This window comes from Peromyscus californicus, unplaced genomic scaffold (assembly GCF_007827085.1).
Source record: "Peromyscus californicus insignis strain IS unplaced genomic scaffold, ASM782708v3 Scaffold_8__1_contigs__length_139910024, whole genome shotgun sequence".
Classification (NCBI taxonomy): domain Eukaryota; kingdom Metazoa; phylum Chordata; class Mammalia; order Rodentia; family Cricetidae; genus Peromyscus; species Peromyscus californicus.
The window spans coordinates 48219520-48244861 of record NW_026294606.1 but is presented as its reverse complement, the minus strand read 5'-3'; the positions used below and the strand labels follow the sequence as shown (position 1 = coordinate 48244861).

At 38.6% G+C, this 25342-nt stretch overlaps 1 protein-coding gene across 7 annotated transcripts in view; it reads right to left on the bottom strand.

The window, feature by feature from the left end:
* Hecw1 (HECT, C2 and WW domain containing E3 ubiquitin protein ligase 1) overlaps positions 1-25342 on the bottom strand; it is a 293914-nt gene that overhangs the window by 99913 nt on the left and 168659 nt on the right. For all 7 annotated transcript variants that reach the window (XM_052729794.1, XM_052729793.1, XM_052729799.1 and 4 more), the window contains 3 exons: positions 20946-21021; positions 17019-17188; positions 1862-2004 (listed from right to left, as the gene is read on the bottom strand). In XM_052729794.1, coding sequence (XP_052585754.1) covers positions 1862-2004; positions 17019-17188; positions 20946-21021 — 389 coding nt within the window. The remainder of the gene's footprint in view (positions 1-1861; positions 2005-17018; positions 17189-20945; positions 21022-25342) is intronic.

Here is a 25342-nt window from a genome sequence, read left to right as displayed (position 1 = left end):
ATAATGTGTGTGTGTGTGTGTGTGTGTGTGTGTGTGTGTGTGTGTGTGTGTGTACTCTGGGGTTGTACCATGGCTCAAGTCAAATGATTGCTGCTTCATGGCCATAGCCCAGGAATTTGTTCCTACTTATGTTGGACATACCCATAATGGGCAGCATTACAGAAGTGGTCTCTACAGATGATGGATGCTGCAGGCCTTGGAAGAGGAGGTGGAGTGGCAGGAGGAAGTTGAAGAGTAGGAGTTGGAGAACTTCCAAACCCAATAGGGTAAGTGTGTCATCCCATCAGAGGTGGTGGGGTGTAATCCCACCAAGGCTTATTGTTGCTTGTACTCATCTCTGCTGCCCCTTCCTTCAAGATGAAAGACCACTAGGAAAATCAAACTAAGCTTGCTCAGGTTAGGGGAGACCCTTTTCTACCTCGGTTGTTTTTTTTTTTTTTTTTTCCTACCTGGGTATACATTCTTCCACAGTGAAAGGCTGGCACTGCATGTCAATACTAAAAAAGGTGCTTGGTATAGGAAAGTGGGTGAGTCCTCTCTGTTGCTGTAATGAGCCAGAGTGTTCAGCCAGCAGGATGTAACTGAATATCTGTTAGGCCGAGGTGTGCTTACCCCTAGAGTATCAGACATCTTGCCAAACCCCTTTCTGTCCTCTTGCCCCACACCCAGCAGAGCATTAGCATTGTGAGGGTAGGAGAGGAATGAAAGGCATGGCGATAACAAACTAGGCAATCAGTTGCAGGAAGCCTCTCTTGGGGAGAGGTTTACTTGGTCTTTGGAGAGAAGCAAGTGTGTTTAACCTTGCCTTATCCCTCACAGGTCTCACTTTCCTATGTGGAGAAGCAATAATGCTTACATTGTAGACGTGTTATGAGAACCAAATTAAAAAAAAAGGTCATAAGGAACACTATTCCCTTTTAAGTTCCTTCTATGTGCCAGTGATAATGTTAGGCAATCTGCACCAGGGTCTTGTTTATTCAGTTTTCACAAACATAAACAGCAGTGGGAACATAGTCTGGCATGGGGTAGTAGCTCCATATATATCAGCTTCCTTTGGTTTAAGAATTAATGGCATCCTTGTGAGCACACAGCTACACACATGCTGTCAGGTACTAAACAAATCCTCAGAGAACTGCAATTAAAATTACCCAAAAAGTCTGGTAATATTTTTCATTCCTTTGATATTACTCTGAGTCATATCATATTAATGATATGCTTATAGCCAAAGACCTAAGCTAATATTTCCAAATGCAGTGCTGTTAGCTAAGGAAATACACATAATACAAAGAGATGATCTGATCATAGTTCATTTTAATAAAAACTATCAATGAATATGAGTGGAAAATATTTAAAACACAAAAGCATATTCTCATTTACAATTGACTTCTGCAACCAATATAATTGCTGTCATTCCCTGAGACTGTGTGCTTTCAAATTTTCATCTAGAATTTTCTGTAAATAGCATATTTTGAGAAAATTTTACCCAAGAAATGTAACATTTCATCTGGTCATGGAAATGCAGTTTGTGGTTAAATCCTACATACAAGACAGGTGAAGGAATGAAATGCTTTCCATAGCAAAGGCAAACTTCAAATTTCTATTTATTCAGGAAAATGTGCATTTTTTCAATATTGTCTTATGACTTTCTATACTCTTTAATATGTATTATAAAAACTATACATGAGTAAGAAGGGGAACGATTTAATTGAATCTCATGGCTCAGGAAATGATATTGATGGGAGAAGCCCAGGAACTGGAAACCATCTCAGTTTGTCTTTCCATAAGACTTTATAATGGAGCTTACAAGTCTTCCTGGAGGCGGCCTACAAGTGGAAGCATAGCCACCCCAGTCACAGTTTACCCTATGGCGTGTCTCTCCAGCAGCCTCTGAACAGGCATTGACAGCTTTCCCAAGAAACGCTTGATGATGGGACGGCTCTTGGCAAACTTGTCCTTCACTTCAATTTCCAGCACATCAGTTGGCAAAGACACGAAACTGAAATGCTGCAAGGAGAAACCAGATCATATTAACTAAGTGAGAAGTTCCAGGGCTGGCCAGTTCCCAGTCCCTGTGCCTTGGCCTTAGTAATGCTGTCAGACCTGTTCACTAATAAATGAGGAAAGACAATTCTATTTTCCCTTAGATATTAAAAAAAGCTCAGAACATTGAAGAAAAAGGAGTGAGAAGTATGTAAGAGTTGGAAGGTAGGACAAAAGGCTGTGAAATACTATCCTTTAGACTTGATATAATTGTGAAAATCATTACTTCACAACAATAGTAATTACCTTCACTAGGCCAACGTATCAATCAGTCATGGAAGTGGGTGGAACTTATGGGACTATACATACCCTTTACAGCAGTACTTTGGCTATTGGTGGATTCTGAGAGAGGGAGGGTCCTTGTTTTCTCTTGTACATCCCCTGATGATCACACCAGGTTCCAATGGACAGCTCTCAGGGTCATGACAATGGCCCTTGTTAAACCCAGTGGGTAACAACAATGACAACACCCCTCACTCCAAATCAACAGGCATGAAAGTGGAGAGATTTGTGAGGAGGAAAGGGGTTGGACATGGGTGGTAGGCAGATAAGAGAGGGTAGGGATTGAGAGGGGTCAATAGGCACTGGGTACATGTGTGGAATTGTATAAGATGAAAGCTTGATTAGATAAAAAGTAGAGTTAATCTTTGATATTCAAATAAAATCAGCACAAGTTGAACAAAAATCATGTATCAGGACCTCATACATTTGATTAAATCACCATTAGAAATGGGAAAGGCTGGTGAGAGAGACTTGCCTTGGGTTGGGGGGCAATACAGACGGAGATTTAAGAAGAGAGAGGACAGATAATTAACACTAAAGATGCTTGAAAGAGACATAAGAATCCTATACTTTATTTTTATTTAAAATTACATGTATTTAACATCTCTCACCAACTCTTCCAAAGCCTCCCCAGTTTCTTTTCAACTTCATGGCCTATCTTTAGTACACACACACACACACACACACACACACACACACACACACACACACTATAATAGTATATATAGTGCATTCTTTAATATACATATATTATAATAATATATGCAATTATATATGTTAGTATAATACTTTTTCTGTACATATGTAATATTTACATGTATAATAGTTTAATTGAAGCTACACCACTTGGGGTGATAATACTCTCCTCAAAATTCATAGACTATATAATAAAAGCACCAATACCAGGTATGGGAAATCTTCATTTGAGTTATTAGTCAAGGGAATCCAGAAGACTCCACCCAAACAATACAGGCTATTGCATTGCCCTTAGTGACCAGAAGATATCACATACTTCAGACACAAGACTTGGAAGAATCCAGATGGAACTGACCTGGATGCTTCCTCCCTAAGGATTAGTTCTCATAGTGTCAGAAGAAGCTATGTAAATTGCCAAAGGAAAAAAAGTAGTTGGTAGCCCTACCCAGCTGTAGCATCAATGAACCATAAAAATAACTTGAATGGAAAGCTATTCCAAAAGTGTAGTAGTGGCACTTATATTTTGGTAGTAACCAACAGCCACCTAACTGAACTTAAGGCCTTCCCTCTCATTAGGAAGGAATTCATCCTGGGACTGAAAATTAGCTGACTACTAGTAGCTGGTGAGGTGGTGGCACCTAGAAGAGAACCTGCTACTGCCACTTTCTTAAACCAGTATACTCTCTAATTGCATTTTATACTATAAGTCTACCTCTCAGGCCTCATCAAAGAAGCTTCTCTATGCAGCAGACAGAGACCATTGCAGAAAGCCTCAACTGGTCAAAATGCAGAGAACAACTGAGCATGTGGTGTGTTGGCCCAATTGGTTCTCTACAACACAGCACTTACATAAAAAGCTCAGGGAACATTGCTGAAGAAGAGCTGGAAAGATTTTAAGGCGTCTTCTATATGGGACAGGAAAGCTGCTACCATAAATCTCAAAAACATGGCTGCCATAAAACCCAAAACCCCAAAACCAAACCAAACAAAAAAAAAACCCAAAAGCTAACAAACAAACAAACAAACAAAACCCAACAACCCTCAAAAATGATGCTACCAATTGACTTGCCAAAGCAGGTGAGAGGAATCTTATAAGGCTCCCCACTTAGATGAAGAGATATGATCAACAAGACTGAAGAGCTTAAGGAAGCCATCAATCATTCATGTGGCTCATGATCATTTGGGAGACTCTGAGTCCTAAGTACTGTTGAATAAAAAAACAAAAGTGGGCATCACAGATTACAAATACCCCAAAGTCAAATGGTGATAACCATATAACCAAAATATAAATGGTCCTGATTTATCAGAAACTCTATCTCTAACACAAACACAAAATATAAGCTTTGCAATTCTGCCAGCACAACCTGACAAAACACTAGTCAGTTATAAACAAATTAATGTAAACAATTCTAACTGCCTTAAAAAAGGTGGGGGGGGGGGTCTCCTCTATCCACACTAACATATCTGTTGTTGTCTTTGACCAGCTCATCTTTAGGCAGTCATGTTGGTGAGACTTACAGGTATAGCTTCTGAAACTGCTGTGAGAAACAATCTCACAGCAAACTCCCTGTTCCTCTGGCTCTCCCCACCCTCTCTTCTGAAATGATCCTGGAACCTCAGGACTGGGAACAGTGTTGTAGATGGATCAGTTGGGGCTGGACTCCACAACTCATGATTCTGATCAGTTGTGGTTTTCTGTAATGGTCTCTGTCTGTTGCAATACAGGAGGGATTGGAGGGGAGAAATGGGAAGGGGGAAATGGCTGAATGATACTATAATGTCAAAAAATAAAAGAAATAATTGTAAAAAAAATGTTAATCTATGGCAGCCAGTTATGAAAACAGTATCAGAATCCTTCCTCATTTACGCTTTATGAATTGGGCTGCAATTTCGGTCAAGGAGTTTATCCCTTAAATTGAAGTCCCCCATAGTGCAATGCACACTTTTATATGGCAATAAACTTTATTTTTCCTAAATTGCTGATTTTATTTTTGATATCATATAAAGAGGGTATCATGGAATAAAGTCTTGACTGGTTGTTGCAGAGCAAATATGGATCCAATATTACCTTGATGTAGCTAAGACATTAGTGTGAAGGTGATATTATAATCCAAAAGGTGAAATGACTGTGGGGAATTTTAGAGACATGCTATGTTGGCCAGTTTTTTGTCAACTTGAAACAGCCTAGAGTCTGTGAGAGGAGGGAACACAGATTGGGAAAAGGCTTCCACATGATTTGGCTATAGGCAGGCATTATAAATGGTTGTTAGACACCATGTGAGTACTGAGAGTCAGACCTGGTTCTCTGGAAGAGGATCAAGTGATCTTAACCACTGAATCATCTTTCTAGCTTTGGGTTGTTTGTTTTCTTTACATTTAGTTTTTGAGGTCTTTGTATATTCTAGATTCTAATCCTTTGTGTGATTGGGAAAGATTGTTTCCCAATTTGTAGGTTAAAGCTTCACTTGAATGATGATATACTTTATTGTACAGAAGTTTTTTAATTTCATAAAGTCTCATTTAGTAATTGGTGGTTTTAATTCTGCTATCAGTGTCCTAGTCAGAAAGTCTTTTCTTTTCCAATGAGTTCTTTTATCTAACTGCCTTTCAATAGTGTGTTGTTTAGTTACCACAAGACTGTATACTTTCTGTGGTTTCTATTGCTACTGATATTCAGCTTTACTCCACTGCAGTCAGATGGAATTCAAGCTGTGATTTAAAATTTCCTATATTTGTTGAGACTTAATTTTTATCCTAATAAGTAGTATCTTTTGAAGAAAGTACCATGGGCTTCTAAGAAGAATGTGTGTTCTTTAGTGTTTCGGGCCTAGATTGTTAAGTTTCAGAGGAAAGCAAAGGCTCTAGTGAGGGTAATTAGTGTGATATTTTGTGTTAAAGCTTTGTGGTTCTGGTTATCTGTTGGCTGTGATGAAAATGAGACAAGAACCACTGAAGTAAAACCTTTGCTTTTTTGGGACAATTGATGGTGGTTAGTTGGAGCTGAGAAATTAGTGGCAATTTAAAAAATACCAGCATCACTGAGATGCAATCTACTGGGAGTACATCCTAAGAGTCAGTACACAGAAGTCCTGGTACAGAGGGAATGAAGGCTGTACCTAATGCTTGCAGCTGAACTTGGCAGTATGTAAGAGTCTCCGAGGTGGTGCTGTTTTTGAAGGCATGAAATAGTCATGGAGAACAGTTGAGACTGCTCTGTGAGAGTCCAGGAGAGGTGATTAGTGAATGTGCAGCCTCAGCTGAAGAAGAAACTCCAGAATTTAAGGGGTCCTGGAGAGAAGTTGAGACTTAGTACCATGTGGCAGGCTCAGAGTCTCTGAAAAGAGTCCAGGAAAGGCTATTGCTAAAGGTACAGCCCAGTTGAGTGAAGACTCTAGCATTTCGGAGATGCCAGTACCATGGAATGACCACCAAGGATAGCAGCATCTGTGACGTGGAGGTGGCTTCTGTCTACAAAACAATCGGCATATGCTGCCAATGATAGAGCTGAAGAAATAAAGCCCTTTGGAGTCCAGAAGCTCATAAGTGAATCACAGCTGACCAACAGTGAGGGTTTTTACACGGCTGGACTTTGGTTTTGCTTTGATTTGATAACTATGCCCAAGTTCTTCCCTTCTGGAGTAAGACGTTTTTGCTTGAATTCCTGATTTTTCATTTCAAGGGTTATTTCTTTTGGCCTTTTAAAGACTTCCCCTTTTAAAGTCTATTTGCATACCTTGGGATTGTTTTTATTATTGTATTCAACTTTTTTTGTGTTTTGTTTTCATGGTCTTCATTCTGGCATTCATTCATTCCCTCTTTGAGTTTGTTGATCATGCTTATTATTGGTATTTTGAAATTAATGTCTTGAAAATCATCTAAGTTACTTTCTCAGGGGCATTACTATAGGAGTACTGGTTTGTAGAAGAGGCTTACTGTGTTGGCCATGTTTTTATTTTCAAAATGGGATCTAAGCATCTGAAGTTAGGTTGTTAGTGTTTCTTGGTAAGAAAACCCTGTCTCTTCTTTGTTGAGTGGGTGTTTGGATCTGTTTCCTGTTACTCTAGATTGTCAGGTTGTACACCACATGAAGGGGTTTAGGATTAAATCTTGGAGTAATTCAATTTGGTTGTTCAAATGGCTTATCAAAAATGGTCCTGGCTCAGCTCAGGCTAAGTGATGTTTGTAAGTCCAGGCTGTCTATAAAATTTAGAAGAATCTCACAACCAATCTTCAGGAGTCTGGTGAGACACAGGGCTTCTTAGGCAGTGGGAGCCAGAAGTTGGCAAGGTGAGTCTAGGACCCCTACTGAAGGTGGGAAGCCGAAAGAGGGAGTAGGAGTTTGGGCACATAGTCCTCAGGAAGGCCTCGGGTGGATGGTGCACAAAGGAGAATTTGCAAATGGTAGGAATAGGTAGAAGTAGAGGATCTTTTGCTATCATGCAAGAATACAAATTAGATTAAATGCATCATGATTTGGAATAAAATTGATCCCAATTCTTAAATCAAAACTATAGGTGATCATTGTTTTAAACTAAGCTCCTGCAATGGGATTCAACAAGCCATAGTAAAATAAAAATGTACTCATTTAGATGAAAATTCAAACCTAAACAAATTTATTATTATTATAAAGTATTTTTCATCTTTTGAGATTATAATATAATTACATCATTTTCACCTTCTCTTTTTCATCACTCCAAACCTTTCCATATACCTCTCTTTCCTTTTTCAAATTCATGGTCTCTTTTTTTCATTAATTGTTTATACATATAAATGTATTCCTCATATACATATATGTACACACACATATATTCCTCATATACATAAATACAAACTAATCAGTCTGTATAATGTTACTTCTTATATGTGTGTTTTCAGGGCTGACCATTTGGTATTGAATAGCCAATAGTGTGCTTTTTCCCCTGGAGGACTACTTCTCCCACTTTCAATGTTCCTTAGTTGCCTGTAGTTCTTTATATAGGATGAGACCCACTGAATGGGAGAAAATTTTTGCTAGCAATACATTCAACAAGTATTAGTGTTTAGAATACAGAAAGAACACAAAAAGTTAAATATTAAGAAAATGAACAATTTAAAAATGGGCTCTGGAATTGAATGGAAAATGCTAAAAGAGAGAGAGAGAGAGAGAGAGAGAGAGAGAGAGAGAGAGAGAGAGAGAGAGAGAGAGAGAGAGAGAGAGAAAGAAAGAAAATGGCTAGGAAACACTTTAAAAAGTGGGCTCCATTCCCTGGTGGCTCCATCTTTTAGGGTGAACTCAGTATTCACTTAGCTTTTTCCCATCAGTCCTTTCATCCTTCCCTTCTAGCCCATTTCCATTCCTTTGCATCAGCTGCCAATATGCAGAAATACTTTGTACCAGTGGCCATTTAGATCTCTTCGGACTTCGTCCTGTGGCAGTTGGTGCAGACCAAAGGTACCCAAAGCTCTCTTGTTCTTGTCTTTCTAGACTTTTAGTTCCATTGCAGCTTGCCTACAGCTCCTTCTTCTCCCCCACCTCTATTCTCTGAGGACTCCACCTCTTGGTGGGGATGCTGGTTCTTTTCTGCAGACCCTCTCAGCCTTTCCTTCGAGCTCATCTTCACTCCATTCTGTCACCTGGTGACCTGCAGAAGCACTCTCTTCCAGGGACTCAATAGCCACAACACTCACCTAGGACACAGAGTAGGTGACAAAAATCAAAGAGTGGCACAGCCACCCAACAAAGACAAGAGCAGATCTCAGCACTAACACCTCAGAGACCAAAACTCCAGATGCTTAGATTAGATCCCAGCACAAAACCACAAACACAAACAGCCAAGACAACATGCCTCCTTCAGAACTCAGTAGCCCTATTGTGATAGGCCCTGAAAAATGCAACTTTGCTGAAGCACAAGACAGAACTTTCAAAGAGCAATCATGAACCTATTCAAAGACCTTAAATGGACATGAATAAATGCCTTAACGAAAACCATGAAAAAACAACAAGCAGTTGAATAAAATAATGAAAAGAATTCAAAATATAAAAGTAGAATTTAGCAAAGAAATAGAATCACTAAAGAAAACCCAAACTGAAATAGGATGGCAAACAAAAACCTCAGAGGTAAGCCTCAGTTTCGCCAAAGGACTACAAGGCATGAAAGAGATAATCTTAGGTATTAAAGACAAGGTAGAATAAATGGATAGCACAGTCAAAGAAAAATGTTAATCTGAGAGAGAGAGAGAATAATAACTAAATCCAGGTACAAAACATCCAGGAAACCTGGGATATTATGAAAGGACCAAACCTACAAATAATATGGATAGAAGAAGGGGAAGAAGATACCCAAATCATAGAAAATATTTTTAACAGAATCATAGAAGAAAATTTCTCCAGCCTTAAGTAGGAGGTATCTATAAAGGTACAAGAAGTATATAGAGTATCAAATAGACAGGACCAGAAAAGGAATTCCCTATAATACATAATAATCCAAACACTTAATGTACAGAACAAAGAAAGAATATTAATATCTACAAGGGAAAAAGATGACATAACATAAAATCAGGACCATTAGAATAACACCTGACTTCTCAGTGGAAACTATGAAAGCTAGAATGGCCTGAATGAATGTTCTATAACTCTCATAGAAAACAGATACTAGCCCAGACTATTACACCCAGCAAAACTATCAATCATAGCAACAGAGAAAGAAAATCATTCTATGATAAAACCAAACTTGAGTAATTTATATCTACCAACCCAGTTCCACAAATAGAAAGCACTAGAAGGAAATCTTCAGTCTGAAAAGGCTAACCACACCCAAAGGACACAAGGAATAAATAATCCTAGAATAGTAAATCAAACTGGAGGGGACACCATAACAAAAAAATAACAGGATGAATGAATAAACACTATTTATTGACATCTATCAACATTAGTGGTCTCAATTCCCCAGTTTAAAAAAAAACACAGACTAACAGATTGGATTATAAAATAGAATTCATCTTTCTGTTCATCCAAGAAACATACTTCATCATCAAGGACAGATATTACCTGGGGTAAAAGTATGGAAGAATGGTAATTCAGGCAAATGGACCCAAGTAGCAAGCAGGTGTAGCTATTTTAATATCTGACAAAAAGGACTTCAAACGAAAACTAATAATAATATCTAGGGAAGGATACTATATTCTCATCAAAGGAAAAATTCACCAAGAGGATATTGCAATTCTTAGCATCTATGCAATAAATACAAGGACAACCAATTTCATAAAGTAAACACTACTACAGCTAACATTATATATTGACCCTCAGACAGTAAAAGCAGATAACTTCAACACCTTACTCTAAGCAATCGGCAGGTAATTGAGACAAAAACTAAATGGAGAAATACAGGAGCTAAAAGAGATCATAAACCAAATGGGCCTAACAGATATTTACAGACTATTTCACTCAAACACAAAAGAATATTCCTTCTTCTCAGCAGCTCATGGAACTTTCCCAAAACAGAAAGTCTTAGCAGATACAAGAAAACTGAAATAACATACTGGGTCCCATCTGACCACCACAGATTACAGCTAGATACCAACAACAACAGAAACAAGAGAAAGCTTACATATTCAGGAAAACTGAGCAACTCACTACTTAATGAAAAGTGAGCCAAAGCAGACATCAAGAAGGAAATGAAAACCTTTTTCAAATTGAATAAAAATGAAAACACAATATACCCAAACTTATGGGACAAAATTAAGGCAGTTTAAAGAGGAACATTCATAGCACTAAGTGCCTACATAAAAAAAAAATGGAGACATTTCATATTGGTAACTTAGTGATACACCTGAAATCTCCATAACAAAAAAGTAATAAAACTCAAATTGAGTAGATGGCAAGAAATAATCAAACTTAGTTCTGAAGTCAACAAAATGGGATAACAACAATAAAAACAATGCAAAGAAACAATGAAATGAAGAGTTGATTCTCTGAGAAAATCAACAAGATTAATAATCCCTTAGTCAAATTATCTAAAAGAGAGAAGATCCAAATTAATAAAACTAGAGATGAAAAGGGTATATCATAACAGACACCAAGGAGATTCAGAGAATCTTCAGGATATACTTTAAAAATTTATATGTCACAAAACTGGAAAACTTAAAAGAGATGGATGAACATCTTGATATTTATGACCCACTACAGTTAAATCAAGGTCAAGTAAACAATTTAAACAGACCTGTATAAACAGCCCCTATAAAAATAAAGCAGTAATAAAAAATACAAAAAACCTCCCCAAATCATATGGCTGGATGGATTCAGTGCAGAATTCTATTCAGATCTTCAATGAAGAATTAATTCCAATACTCCTCAAAATATTCCACAAAATAGGAAGTGAAGGAACATTTCCTCATTGTTTTTATGAGGCCACACTTGCTCTGATACAAAAATCACACAAAGACCCCAAAAAAGAAGAAAGAAAATAAGACCAATATTCCTTATGAACATAGATAGAAAAATCTTCAATAAAATACTTGCAAACTGAATCCAAAAGGACAACAAAAAGATTACCCACCATGATCAAGTTGGCTTCATCCCAGAGATGCAGGGATGGTTCAAAATTCATAAATCAACAAATGTAATCCACCACATAAACAGACTGAAAGATAAAAAAAACCACATGATCATCTCATTAGATATAGAAAAGGTCTTTGTCAAAGTCCAACATCCCTTCATGATATAAGTCATGGAAGGACTACATATACAAAAGACATACCTCAACATAATAAAGGCAGTTTACATCAAGCCCACAGCAAACATCACCCTAAACAGAAAGAAACTCAAAGTATTTCTACTAAAATCAGGAACAAGACAAGGGTGTCTGTTCTCTCCATACCTATTCAATATAGTACTCAAAGTCTTAGCTAGAGGCAATGAGACAACTGAAGGAGATCAAGGGGGACACAAATAGGAAGGGAAGAAGTTAAAGTATCTTTATTTGCAGATGCTATGATAGTATACATAAGTGACCCCAAAAATTCCACCAGGTAACTTTTACAGCTAATAAACACCTTCATCAAAGTAGCTGGATACAAAATTACTCAAAAAAATCAGTTGCTTTCTTACATACAAATGAAAAACATACTGAGAAAGAAATCAAGGAAACAGTACCTTTCACAGTAGCCTCAAAAAAGAAAAATCCTGGATTACCTCTAACCAAGCAAGTGAAAGACTTATATTATACATTAAGATACTGAAGAAAGAAATTGAAGGAGCTATCAGAATATGAAAAGATTTCCCATGCTTGTGGATTAGGTATGATGAATATTGTAAAAATGGCCATCTTACCAAAAGCAATGTACAGATTCACTACAATCCTCCATCAAAATTTTAATACAATTCTTCATAGAAATTGAGAAGTAATCTCCAACTTTATATGGAAACACTAAAATTCCAGGATAGCTAAAATAATCCTGAATAATAAAAGAACTATTAGAGCTACCACCATCCCAGATTTTAATTGTACTGCACAACTATAGTAATAAAAACAGCATGGTACTGGCATGAAAACCAACACTTTGATCAAAGGAACTGGACTGAAGATCCAGACATAAATCCACACACCTATGAACACTCAATTTTTGACAAAGAAGCCAAAAGTATACACCAGAGAACAAGCAGTATCTTCAACAAATGGTGCTGGTCAAACTGGATGGCTGTGTGTGGAAGAATCCAAATAGATCCGCCCTGCACAAAACTCAACTCCAAATGGATCATCGACCTCAACATAAGAGTGTAATATTAGAGAAAGTCAGGGAATGAGCTTTAATTCATTGTCAGAGGAAAGGACCAACAATTAATACATGGGACCTAATAGACCCCGAAAAGTTGTATGACAAAAGACACCATCATTTGGGCAAAGTGGTAGGTTACAGAAAGGGAAATGGCCCTTACCAATTATACATCTGATAGAGGTTATTATCTAGACTATATAAAGGATTAAAAATACTGTTCCTTAAAAAAAATAGAGAACTCAACCAAAAATAGGGTACAGAAATAAAGAGAACTCCCAAAAGACGAGACACAATTGGCTGGAAAACAAAGAAATTTTTTAGCATCCTTAACCATCAGGGAAATGTAAATTAAAATTACTTTAAGATTTCATCTTACTGCAGTCAGAATGGCCAAGATAAACAAAACAAGTATAAGTAAATGCTGGAGAGAATGCATGGAAGAGGGAACATTTATTCAGGGCTGGCGGGACTGTAAACTGGAACAGTTACTATGGAAATCAGTGTGGCGGTTTACCAGGAAGCTGGGTATCAGTTTACTTCAAGATCCAGCTATACTACTCTTAGGCATATATATCTTATTGCAGAGATACTTGCTTACCCATGTTTACTGCTGCTCTGTTCATAACAGCCCCAAACTGGAAACAGCCTAGTTGTCTATCAGCTGATGAATGGAGAATGAAAATGTGGTATATTTACATAGTGGGATAATATTCATCTATTAAGAAAAATGAAATTATGAAATTTAGAGGTAAATGGATGGAGCTAGGAAAAAGTCATCCTGAGTAAGGTAGCCCAGGTCTCCAAAGACAAATGAATGTTTTTTCTTATGTGTGGATATTAGTTTTTAAGCCTTTAATATATGTGCTATAATTTGAATAACCACAGAAGTTAGGTACCCAGTAGGGACTAAGGGGTAAGAGAGGATCTCCCAAGGAAGGGGAAATAGAATATATTGTAATGGAGAGACAAAGAAGAGACTAGACTATGAGAGTAAATAAGAAAAGGGGTGGAAGAGAAGGGCAAAGGAGGAAATAGAGGGAGGGACAACTAATACTAAAGGCCATTTGAAAAACTATATGAAAACCTATCACTGTAGAAGCTTCTAAAACATATACACATATGAAAAGAATATAAATGAAGTCAACAAATAATAGGGGAGAGAATACCCCATCTAGACATCTTATGCCACCAAGTAAAACTCCCAGTGCCAGGAATTTGCCACATCTTGTTGAATCTTTGGTCAAAGGGGTACCATCAAAGGCTATTTACGAGGTTATTGGTTGTTCTCTACAACCTGATGGTAAGGCCCTATTGCTGAAGACAACACTTATGTATGTCATCGAACACTGAGAACTGAGCTAGTGTCTAACTAGAAGCTTCACATCTACTGACTAGCAACTTGTACTACTAGTAACTCGGCGGTACTGGAAGTTACTCTGCAGACTATTAGAGGAGAAAAGTCATCGTCAGTGTCGCCCAGCTACAATCCCTGCTACTTACAATCATGACCTGCCTGTAAGATATCCTGGCGCAATAGTGGCGCAAACGTTAGGAGTAAACATCCACTTTCTGATCAGACTTAAGGCCCAACCCATAAGGTAGAATCCATGCCTGGCATTGTGAAAGTGGTCAAGAGCATGAGACCAAACAGGTTGCAGAACTAGCAGAAAACCATATACTATTATTCTGCTAAAGGACTCCTAATTCTGCTAAACCTGCTACTATCATTCTGCTAAAGGAACATAACAATAAAATGACTCCGAATGCCATTCTGCTATAATCACAGATCAGTGCCTTTCTCAACCCATATCAGAGAAGCTTCTTTTTGGAGCAGATGGAAATTAACACACAGACCCACACCTGCATGATATCCATAGAGTGGGAGACGTGGAAACACTCAGTCCTAAATGGTATGCTTTCATCAAGCTTCCCTCAAGGCTCAAGGATCTATGCAGAAGAGGAGGTGCAAGGATTGTAAGAACCAGAGGTCACAGATGACTCCAAGGAAACAGTCATCCAGATGCAATAGCACTGATTCACATATGAACTAAGAATGACGGTGGCAGCACACACGAGACGTTCACAGGCTCAGGTCAAATGGGGTGCTGGCACTGAGAGGGGGAAGTGGACATGGGGTCTCACTCCTAAGGAAGAAGCTAGCTGCAATTGATACCCACTGTCAAAGCGAAGATCAGTTTTCTTCAATGGAGTGTCACAGGGTATAGCAACCACACTTCAGGACAGGCCCCATGCCAAGAAGCAGTTGGCCTACACAAAACAAACTCAATGGTATTTGTATGCACTTTTGGGGGCATATTTTGCCTTATTGGTCTTCTGCTTATTTGTTGTGATTTTTAATTTTTGGGTTTCTTGTTTTTATTGTATTTTGTATTTTTTTTTTTTTCGAGACAGGGTTTCTCTGTGTAGCTTTGCGCCTTTCCTGGATCTCGCTCTGTAGACCAGGCTGGCCTCGAACTCACAGAGATCCGCCTGCCTCTGCCTCCCGAGTGCTGGGATTAAAGGCGTGCGCCACCACCGCCCGGCTTGTATTTTGTATTTTTTTGTATTGTATTTTTGATATATTGGCGGATATAAGTAGATGGGTGAAGATATTACAAGGCTTGAAATATAACTGATGACTCAAAATTACAGAATTGTTCACAGGTCAAACTAGGCTTTGAGCTGAGCTCTGTGTCTGCACAGCTACAATTTCACCTTCTACATTTTTGCTCATTCACTCCTGCCCTAAGTTTCCTGTGCCTCCATCCACACAGTTGCCAAGTTGTGTTCTCAAGTGATCAGCTGAAAGTCCAGGAGCCAAACAGGCTGAGTGAGACAAGTCCCTACATGTTCTCTAGGAGAGGAGCTAGTTACTAGAGGCCCAGCATCATACATGATTTGTTGAAGAACTCCTAACTCCTGGCTGGTGGAGGAGACACACTTAGAAGTTGAGAAGGTCCTTTACCGACACAATGAAGTATTCAATACTGTAAGCAAGCTGCACACCACTATTCAAACCACCAAGATGAGATGAAAAATTAGGTTTCATATATATTTAAATCGAGCAACGTGCAACCAAATCAGGAATATTCTAGAGATGACTGATTTGTCTACTCCAGGAAGCTGATGACTTTGGTATCTCTGGAAGTCATCCAGAGGACCCCATTTATAGTTTGGAGCTCTTGATGATGACAGCATGGGGTTAACTGTGGAGAAATGGGACTAATCATGCTTAAATGTGCTTTTCCTGCTTGCAGGCACCTGTTCTGAATCATAAAAGAAACCACTGGCAATGTGGTAGAAAAATAGCAAGTTCTAACTCTGGTTAAGTATGATTGAAAGGGATTTACTGATAAGCTTGCTTAGAAAATATTAAGTCACATTGAAATAAGAAATTTAGCTAAAAGGCTCTGCCTCGATATGTAAGTTTCAGATAGGTAACACACTAACCAGTTTCTCCTGGACAACAGAAAAAGATAAAAAATGAATTAAAGTTACATTTCTGACTTGAGGTTGGATAAAGTCTGCTGAGTTCTGCTTTATTACAAGATGCTCATCAAAACTGCTTGCTCTTATCTGGAAAGGTAAACATTTGCCAGACAGCCCCAAGGAAAGGCCAGTTTTCCACAGCTGTAGATCTTGAGAGCTGCTTCCCACAGCTCTTCAAATAAGTAAAAGACTTTGTTAGTGGAAAAACATCTTATTGATAATTGCCCAGAAAATGGAACTTTTGGCAGAACCTAAAAGTTACCTGCAGATGAAAATTTATGTAAGATTATAACACCCTGTATAAACTGTGAAAAGCTCAGATCAAGGCTGGTCCCTGTTGAGCACTGACTAGGACCCCAGTCCTCTCTCTCTCTCTCTCTCTCTCTCTCTCTCTCTCTCTCTCTCTCTCTTTCCCTTCTCTCTCTCCCTCCCTCCCTCTCTCTCCTCTCTCCCTTTCTTCCCTTTGTTCTTTTTAAATCTCTGGATGCCTGAATTGAATTTTGGGTTGGGGGGAGGGTATTCTCCCATGACACTCAAAGCAGCTGTGGCAAAGCATTACCGGATGCTGCCTGGGACAGTAATTCCAGACTCTGGAGTTGAAGCTCTCAGAGAGAACATGACTCCCTACTAAGGCCTGAGTCTCATGGCCATGAGTTTAAGAACAGAATCTATGCTCCACAAGAAAATGAGCACGGGGTGAGCGCATCATTACTCATTTCAGTTTGATCCTTTCAGCATCCCCCCTCCCTAGCACTCACCTCTGCCTGCCAGATGGGGTTCACAGTGTTGCCTCTGATCGTGGATCTCCTCTCCTGTCCATGATGAGGGAGGGCGGGAAAGATGCTGTGTTTCCCAGGCTGAATGGAAATCTTCAGATAGGGGTCTGGGTTGAAAAACATCCCTTTCTTCAACCCCATGGCCTGGAAATCTATAAAATAAATGACATTTTATTTAAGTATGTTTTAGTGAAGTTGAGCACCTACAGGTCCTAGGCAAGACAAACAAAACATGATGGGGTGGTTTAAATGAGAAATGTCCCCCGTAGTTTCAGATATTTAAACACATGTCCCCAGTTGGTGGCATTGTTTGGGCAGGTTTTGAAAGGTGCAAGATGTCACTAGGGACAGGCTTTGAGAGTTCTTGTCCTCGCCTCCAGTTCACCCTCTTCTTGGTGTTTACAATTAAAGATGTGACCTCTCAGCTTTCTGATCCAGCCACCTGCTGTGACTCCTCCCTGCCTTAATGGACTCTTTTCCTTCTGGAACCCTAAGTTCAAAATAACTCTTCCATAAGTTGCTTTTGTAATGTTATTTTATTACAGCAATAGAAAAGTAACTAATATACATGTGAAACATTTTTTTAACAATGTTTAGACAATTTTCCATCTTATTACCAACAAGGACTGATGTGTATATACACAGACTATTATTTGGAACATTTCCTGGCATATGTTAAGTTGTATTTGGGAAAGAAATCCTTGTCATATGTCAATTCAACTGGTACTGTGGACATTTATTTTTAATGAGAGGACCATTGACCCTGACTGGACTGGATGGCTGGTGCTCTACAAACAGATTAAGAGGAAGGGAATGGGTGAGAGGTTGAGGGTTTCCCAAGGTGTTGGACATGGAAGAAAACTGACTGGAAATGTGGTAGATCAAAGACACGAAGTTGTTTTGTAGGGCAAAGATGTAAGAAAACCGAGGACAGTAGTTTTACAATAAATGTGGATTTCACTGAGTAAGGATAAGTAGAAAAAAGGGTTTGAAAGAGCAGACAACCATGGAAGAAGAGTAAGTGCAGCCTCCATGGAGCTAGGCACTCACCCACAACCAGAGATTTGAGAAACCATGGCGTCAGGAAGAGGAGACTGTGGCAATTGACCTGTCTAACTTAAGCTGTTTTATTACAAGTAATTTTACGTTGTAGAGGGAAGGTCTATTTTGAATGCATGTACTTCAGTTGTTCTTACTCTTTTTTTTCTACATATCCTTCAAGTCAAATTTTCTATTACTTCTTCCTGAAAATTCTTGTCATCCTGGTGTTTCTCAATCTCCATGGTTGTCTAACCGGTTTGTTAGAATCCTTGTTTCTTGTTTTATACTCAGAGCCACCTGTGTCTTGTCAGCTTCCTGATGTTCTTGCTTGCTTCTCTGTTGCAGTTTTTATTTTATTTTATTTTATTTTATTTTTGGTTTTTCGAGACAGGGTTTCTCTGTGTAGCTTTGCGCCTTTCCTGGATCTCGAGCTATAGACCAGGCTGGCCTCGAACTCACAGAGATCCGCCTGCCTCTGCCTCCCGAGTGCTGGGATTAAAGGCGTGCGCCATCACCGCCCGGCTCTGTTGCAGTTTTTAAAACATGGACCACAAACAACATGATGATGAAAGGGTTTACCTGACTTACATGTTCTGTTCTTTTATACTTGTAATGACAATGGAATTTCAGGCTTACAAGAATTCGGTAAAGAATGCAAAGATTTCCTATAATTCCTTACCTAGTTTTTCCATTGTTAATGTATTACAGAACCACTAGAGTCATGAAAACTAAAAAGTAACTTATTCTTTGATGTTCATTAATTTCCTCTAAATTGAAACATTCCCTCCTGAAGGGAGGAGTAAGGGAGACTTAGGAAGTAAACAACCTTGTAAGTCCTGCAAGGCTGAAACATACATGATCCACATGGTCTGCACTCAGAGATCCTAGAAGCAGAAAACAGCTGCCTGGAGAAGAGAATCTTTGCACAGTGAAGCTTCCTGGAGAAGATTTTCCACCTTGTCCTGCCTGGGCATCCTGCAGAAGGCTCTAGTAATGCAGCTGTCTTGAGCTGTCACCCATGACAAGGTGGGCTTTTCAGTGATGCAGCTGCACTGAGCTGTCCATGCTCTTTTAAGTGACCCCAATCAACTTATTCTCTTGCTAGGCTGTGCTGTGGGATGGTCTGTATGTCAAATCTGTTGCTCTGATTGGTCAATAAGTAGAACACTGATTGGCCAGTGGCCAGGCAGGAAGTATAGGCAGGATATTAAGGGAACAAGAAGGGAAAGGGAGACACTGCCAGCTGCCTCCATGACAAGAAGCATGTGAAGATGCCAGTAAGCCATGAGCCACGTGGCAAGGTATAGATTTATGGAAATGGATTAATTTAAGCTATAAGAACAGTTAGCAAGAAGCCTGCCACGGCCATACAATTTGTAAGCAATATAAGTCTCTGTGTTTACTTGGTCGGGTCTGAGCTGCTGTGGGACTGGCGGGAGAGAGATTTGTCCTGACTGTGGGAAAGGCAGGAAAACTCTAGCTACAAGGCTGACTTCAGTAGAATGGCTATTTTGATCTGTCATCAATTCCCCTGCCAGGGTTAATAGATCTTTCTTCACATCTCCCCAGGAAAAGCTTCACCCAACACTCAACTATTAATGTTTTAAATTGCCTAAATTAAAATGGACTTTATTTGGATTCTCCCCTCAAATGTACTGTTTTGGCTGGCTCGGCTTTGATCCACTCTGCTTAAGTGGGTTGACTGCAAGTTCTGTTTAGAATTGGATGGCTGCTGCTCTCTTCTGGCTTCCTCCACTTGCCCTTGGTAGACTGTTAATGCTTCTATTAAGACAATAGCTTCCCTTCCCACTGTGTCAAAACACTTCCACATTTATGACTGACTGAATTTCCATTATTCTTACTTATTCAAGGGAAATCGCCCATTTTATTTTAACTTCACCTCCACAGGTGAGGAAAACGAGGCACAAAGAGATTGAATAACTTGAAGCTTGTAGAAGTGGTTGGCATTCTTGTTCACTGTACATGGTGGTTTGAATGAGAAATGTCTGCCATATGTGGTGATATTGTGTTCCCCAATATATCATGCACCCTAATAAATTTATCTGGGGTCAGAAAACAAAACAGCCACTAGACAGACAGAGGCCAGAAAATGGTGGCACTCACACCTTTAATCCTAGCCTTCTGGAGGCAGAGATCCATTTGGATCTCTGTGAGTTCAAAGCCACACTGGAAATAGCCAGGCATGATGACTCACGCCTTTAATCCTAGGAAGTAATGGCAGAAAGCAGAAAGGTATATAAGTTGTGAAAACCAGGAACTAGGCTGGTTAAGCTTTTAGGTTTTTGAGCAACAGTTCAGCTGAGATTCATTCTGGATGAGGACTCAGAGACTTCCAGTCTGAGGAAACAGGATCAGCTGAGGAATTGGTAAGATGAGGTGGCTGTGGCTTGTTCTGCTTCTCTGATCTTCCAGCATTCACCCCAATACCTTGCTCCAGGTTTATTTTCATTAATAAGACCTTCTAAGATTCCTGTAACAGCCATAGGCTCAGGCATTTGAACACTTGGTTCCTAGTAGGTGGTGCTGTCTGGAGAGGGTCATAGTGAGGTGCAGACCTGCTGGAGAAAGTACATTGCTAGGGGTGGGTTTAAAAGTTTAAATCCTTGTACCATTTCCAGTTCCTCTGGCTTCCTGCTTGTGGTGGGTGATGAGATTTCTCTGCTTCTTGAAACTCTCACATTGCCTGCTGTTTGCTGTCATGCCTTCACCTTGCCATCATGGGCTTGTATCCTTCTAGAACTGTAAGCTAAAATGAACACTTTCTTCTTTAAGTTGGCATGGTGTTTTATGACACCAACAGAAAGTAGCTAATACTCTGCATAAGGCTCCTAGGTGAGCAACACGTACCTGAGAGAGAGAAGCTGATCAGCCTCCTACTCCCTTGACTTTGCACAGTCTCTTCAGAGCCAATGCCTTTAAAAATCTGTAAAAACAAGGAAAGATGGAAGACAGACAAAACCAACATAGAAAGAGATACTACAGTATAGTAAGGGGCACTGAAATGCTAAGAGGACCCATCTGCAACAGGCTGGTCACCCCCCTTGTCCTATCTCTCTGTCTCTTCTGTAACCAAATTCCTCCCCTCTCCCTTCTGTACTGTAAGTGGCTTTTGGGAAATTCTGATCTGTGGGGAAGAATTCTGCTTATGGGGCAATTCAGAAAACTCTATAATATAGACAATCAAAATATATGTCACTCTGGGTTACTCTTGAGGGGCAATCAAGGGGACAGAAGGATATAAAACACTATGCTTAATCGAACTTGGGGCTCAATCTTTAGATGAATGTCTGTTTAGCCTGTTTACGGATACTTGTGGTTGTTTTAAATAAGAATGAGCCTCATAGTCTCATAGATTTGATTGCTTGGTTAAGAGGGGGTGGCACTATTAGGAGGCATGGCCTTGTTGGAGTAGATGTGGAATTGTTGGAGGAAGTGTGTCACTAGGGGTGGGCTTTAGGGTTTCAAATGCTCAAGCCAGGCCCAGTGTTTCTCTCTTCCTGCTGCCTGCCAATCCAGATGTAGAACTCTCAGCTACCTCTCCAACATGTCTGCCTGTGAACTGCCATGCTTTCAGACATGGCCATAATGGACTAAACCTCTGAATGTAAGTAAGCCCCAACTAAATGCTTTCTTTTATAAGAGTTGCCAAGGTCATGGCACGTCTTCACAGCAACAGAACACCAATGAACACCAATGGAGACAATCCTGCATACCAATTGACTTGACAAAAGGGTGGAATGAATGGAATCTCTTCCCTTTCCCTTTCCTGTATGTGAATGTGAATTCCTGTATGTGAATTTCCTATATGTTCCTTTCAGTAGGAACAAATGGGTGGTAAGCATAGTACACTGTGTCCTTAGAATGTCTGATTTAAAAAAAAAAACTCTAAAAAGAGTATTCAGAAAATTATGATGTTAAGCTAATTCTGACCATCTCTGAAATAGAATGGCTTTCATTTGGGGTGGGCTAGCCCACTAAGGAGGCATTAAAATTCTTAAATGTACAAACAGAAGGGGAAGAGGGTATGTGTGAAATATTTTAGGTAAAGAGAGATTTTTATGATAAAATAAGCATTATCCTAAAGATGAATATATGTGTGTATGTATGTGCACACGCGCATGCACACACACACACACACACACACACGCAGACACACACACACACACACACACACACACACACACACACACACTCACACACACACACAATGAAAACAAAACCAGAAATGCTTAAAGCCATATCAGAAAGGTCTAAATAAGTTATACAAGGCTTGTAGATGATGGGACTTAGGACATAAATGTTTAATAATTAAAGTTTATTAGAATCCCTAAGGTTATAACGATCTATTAATGGTAACAAAAGTTGACTTAAATGTTGTTGTTGTTGTTGTATGTCTAATCAAGGTAATTAAATTTTTGCTAACTTTGTTGAACTTTCACTACTTGAGAAAACTGAGTCATAGTAAAAACCAAGATTTATTTAAAACTGTTTGGTTTGTTTTTTTCTAAGCTTTGTCTAAAATTTATACAAATTAAAAATACAAAGCTGTTCTTCTGGTTGGTCAACAAAGCTTGACCTACACCAATAAGGGTAAAAAGATCAAAAAGGATGTGCAATGTTTTGATCCTTGCCCTCCATGGTCAGCCAGGACCCAGAGGACAATGAGATTCCTCTGATAAGCTGTCTGGTCCTTCTGGTCAGAGAGGCCATGGAATGGCCAGAGACTAGACTGTAAGCAATGTACATCTAACAACAGAGGAAGTCATTATGTGATACAATGTAAAAGTTATAATTATTTGGAGGTCCATACCATTGTTAAACAGGCATATGAGGATCTTTGATTTACTATGGTACTCAATAATGAAAGACAGATGAATAGAAGGAGATATACTAATTAAAAATCTGGTAGACAGCCCATTGCCTCAAAGGCAAATATATGGATATATATTGTAGTGTGTGTGTGTGTGTGTGTGTGTGTGTGTGTGTGTGTGTGTGTGTGTGTGTGTGTTCTCAATTACTGATGGAGTTTTACTTTTCTGAATTACTGGAGGAGTTGTAGTTTTTTTTTTTTTTAATTACAAAGATGAGGGTATGCAAACTAAAAAAATCAGCATGGTTCTGAAAACATACCTTTGTCTGTTACAGTAATTCCAACTTTGAAATTTAACCATATACACAATAGGTGTGTTATATGCTCTTAGGTAACTAGTAAGATTTTATAAGGAAGAAGTAGCATGACTTAGCAGCATGCTATGTAAGCTTGTGGATGTTTTATACAGTGAAAATAACAGCCTAGATAAATGCTTTTCTTTTCTTTTGATGTTTGTGAGACAAAGTCTCCATCAGTGTTGCCCAAGCTGGCCTTACATTACTGATCTGCATCCTAAAGCTGGGTTTACAGGCATATGACTGTGATAGCCTTTTTGTTCAGCGTTGGTCCGAGAAAATGTGTTTACCATAATGACAGTAATAGTTACTGTTAAACAATGAGAAAAACAATTCTTGAATGCTGTTTTTAGAAAATATGTTCAAGGCACCATACTAAGGCTTTCCATAGATTAAAATTTTTTTTACAACAATCTGATGAGATGATATTAAAGTTTTGCCATTTCACAGATGAGAACACAGGATCAAAGACTTTTAAGTGATTTCCTCCAAGTCATATAGATGAAGCCGGTGGTAAAACCCAGATCACCCGGACTTTGTTCGAAGCCTGCAGATATCTTTAACCATCTGCAACTTTGCCTCCAATATAAATGAGTTGATGTTAAAACAGGGCAGGGATTAATCAATGTATTTAGTTAAAAGAAAAATATTATTTTGAGGGATAAAAATAAATAAAACAAAGAAAACTCTATTAGAAAGGACTTGGTTGGCAATTTCCAAATGGGATTTCATGACAAAACTTACTAGGAGATCTGAATTTTAAATTGTTGAAATATTCCTGTAAGCTAAAGTTTTTGTGACCACTAGTAAACTCAGTATACTTGATTCTTTAAACATGAATTGCAGTTCCCTAAATAATAAAATATAAAGATTATTAAAAAATACCTTGAAAAAGTAGTAACAATTTTGAAATTTCTAAAATTTCCTAGTAATCAATTTATTTTCCCCGAATCTCAAAGAACAACATGCCAGAAATTTAGAAATATCAAGAAACTTGCTTTTTCCCCCACTGTATATAATAATATTAAAATGTACCATTGTTGTAGATTAGTCATACTTAAATGAATAAATAAATTTATTGGAATTAGATGAAACATCTCTAAAGAAAAATGAAGTTAAAAATTGCAGGAAAATGGATGGACTTAGCAGGGTCATACTCTCAGGAAGAAATAAAGCATGTTCTCTCTCAGATGCAGGGTTTAGCCAACAACATCTACATATATGTAAATGTGGGTGCAGTATAACATGAATAAAAGATAACAAATATATAATATATATAATATATAATAAATATAAGGGGATGAGGAAGGGCTGAATTCAGGTAATGAACGCGAGTTAGGAAAGAAGATATAAAGCGAATCATTTTCTAGGTCTAATTCTGTCATGGCTTTTTTTGGTTGTGGATAAGTGCATCAAATATGTTTGGTACAGAAAGTGTAGAATTTAATGTGAAGCTTCACAGCTTCTATTTGTAACAGCAATTCTAACTGTATATAAGTTGCCTAAGTTGGTGGACATTGGGCCTGTTTAGTTTTTACGTGTGATGTTTTTATTTGCAAATTTTTCTTTTATGAAGAAAATTAAAAATAAATAAATTAGATTTGGCCTTTGAGGAGAGGAGCATGATTAGCCTGACTGAAATTTGACAGTAAAGGAAAAGCCTGCCTTTGAGTTCTCAGCTGGAAGAACATCTGTCCATTAGTGTTCCTCTTAGACTTTGCTTTCCCCTCCCACACTTAAGTTTGTGGAACAGAGACAGAACTTAGAGTCACAATACTCAGAGAGTCTCATAAATATTCTGTGAGAAAAAAATTGTGAAATCATCTAGTAAATATTTTGGCAGCACGGACTGACCTTTGCATGTTAGTAAATCATGGTTTTGATTTTAGCATAGGCACTCAAGTTTGGAATCACTCTGTTTGACCTGTAGCATTTGACATATCTGCTTCAAGTAAAAATGTACTCTAAAATTGCTCTCTGAGAAAGGCTAGAAGAAAGAGGTTTATGAGATAGAAAATAAAACTAGAATATTATATAACTACTTCAGAACTCTTGCTGCACTGGTATAGCTAGGATTA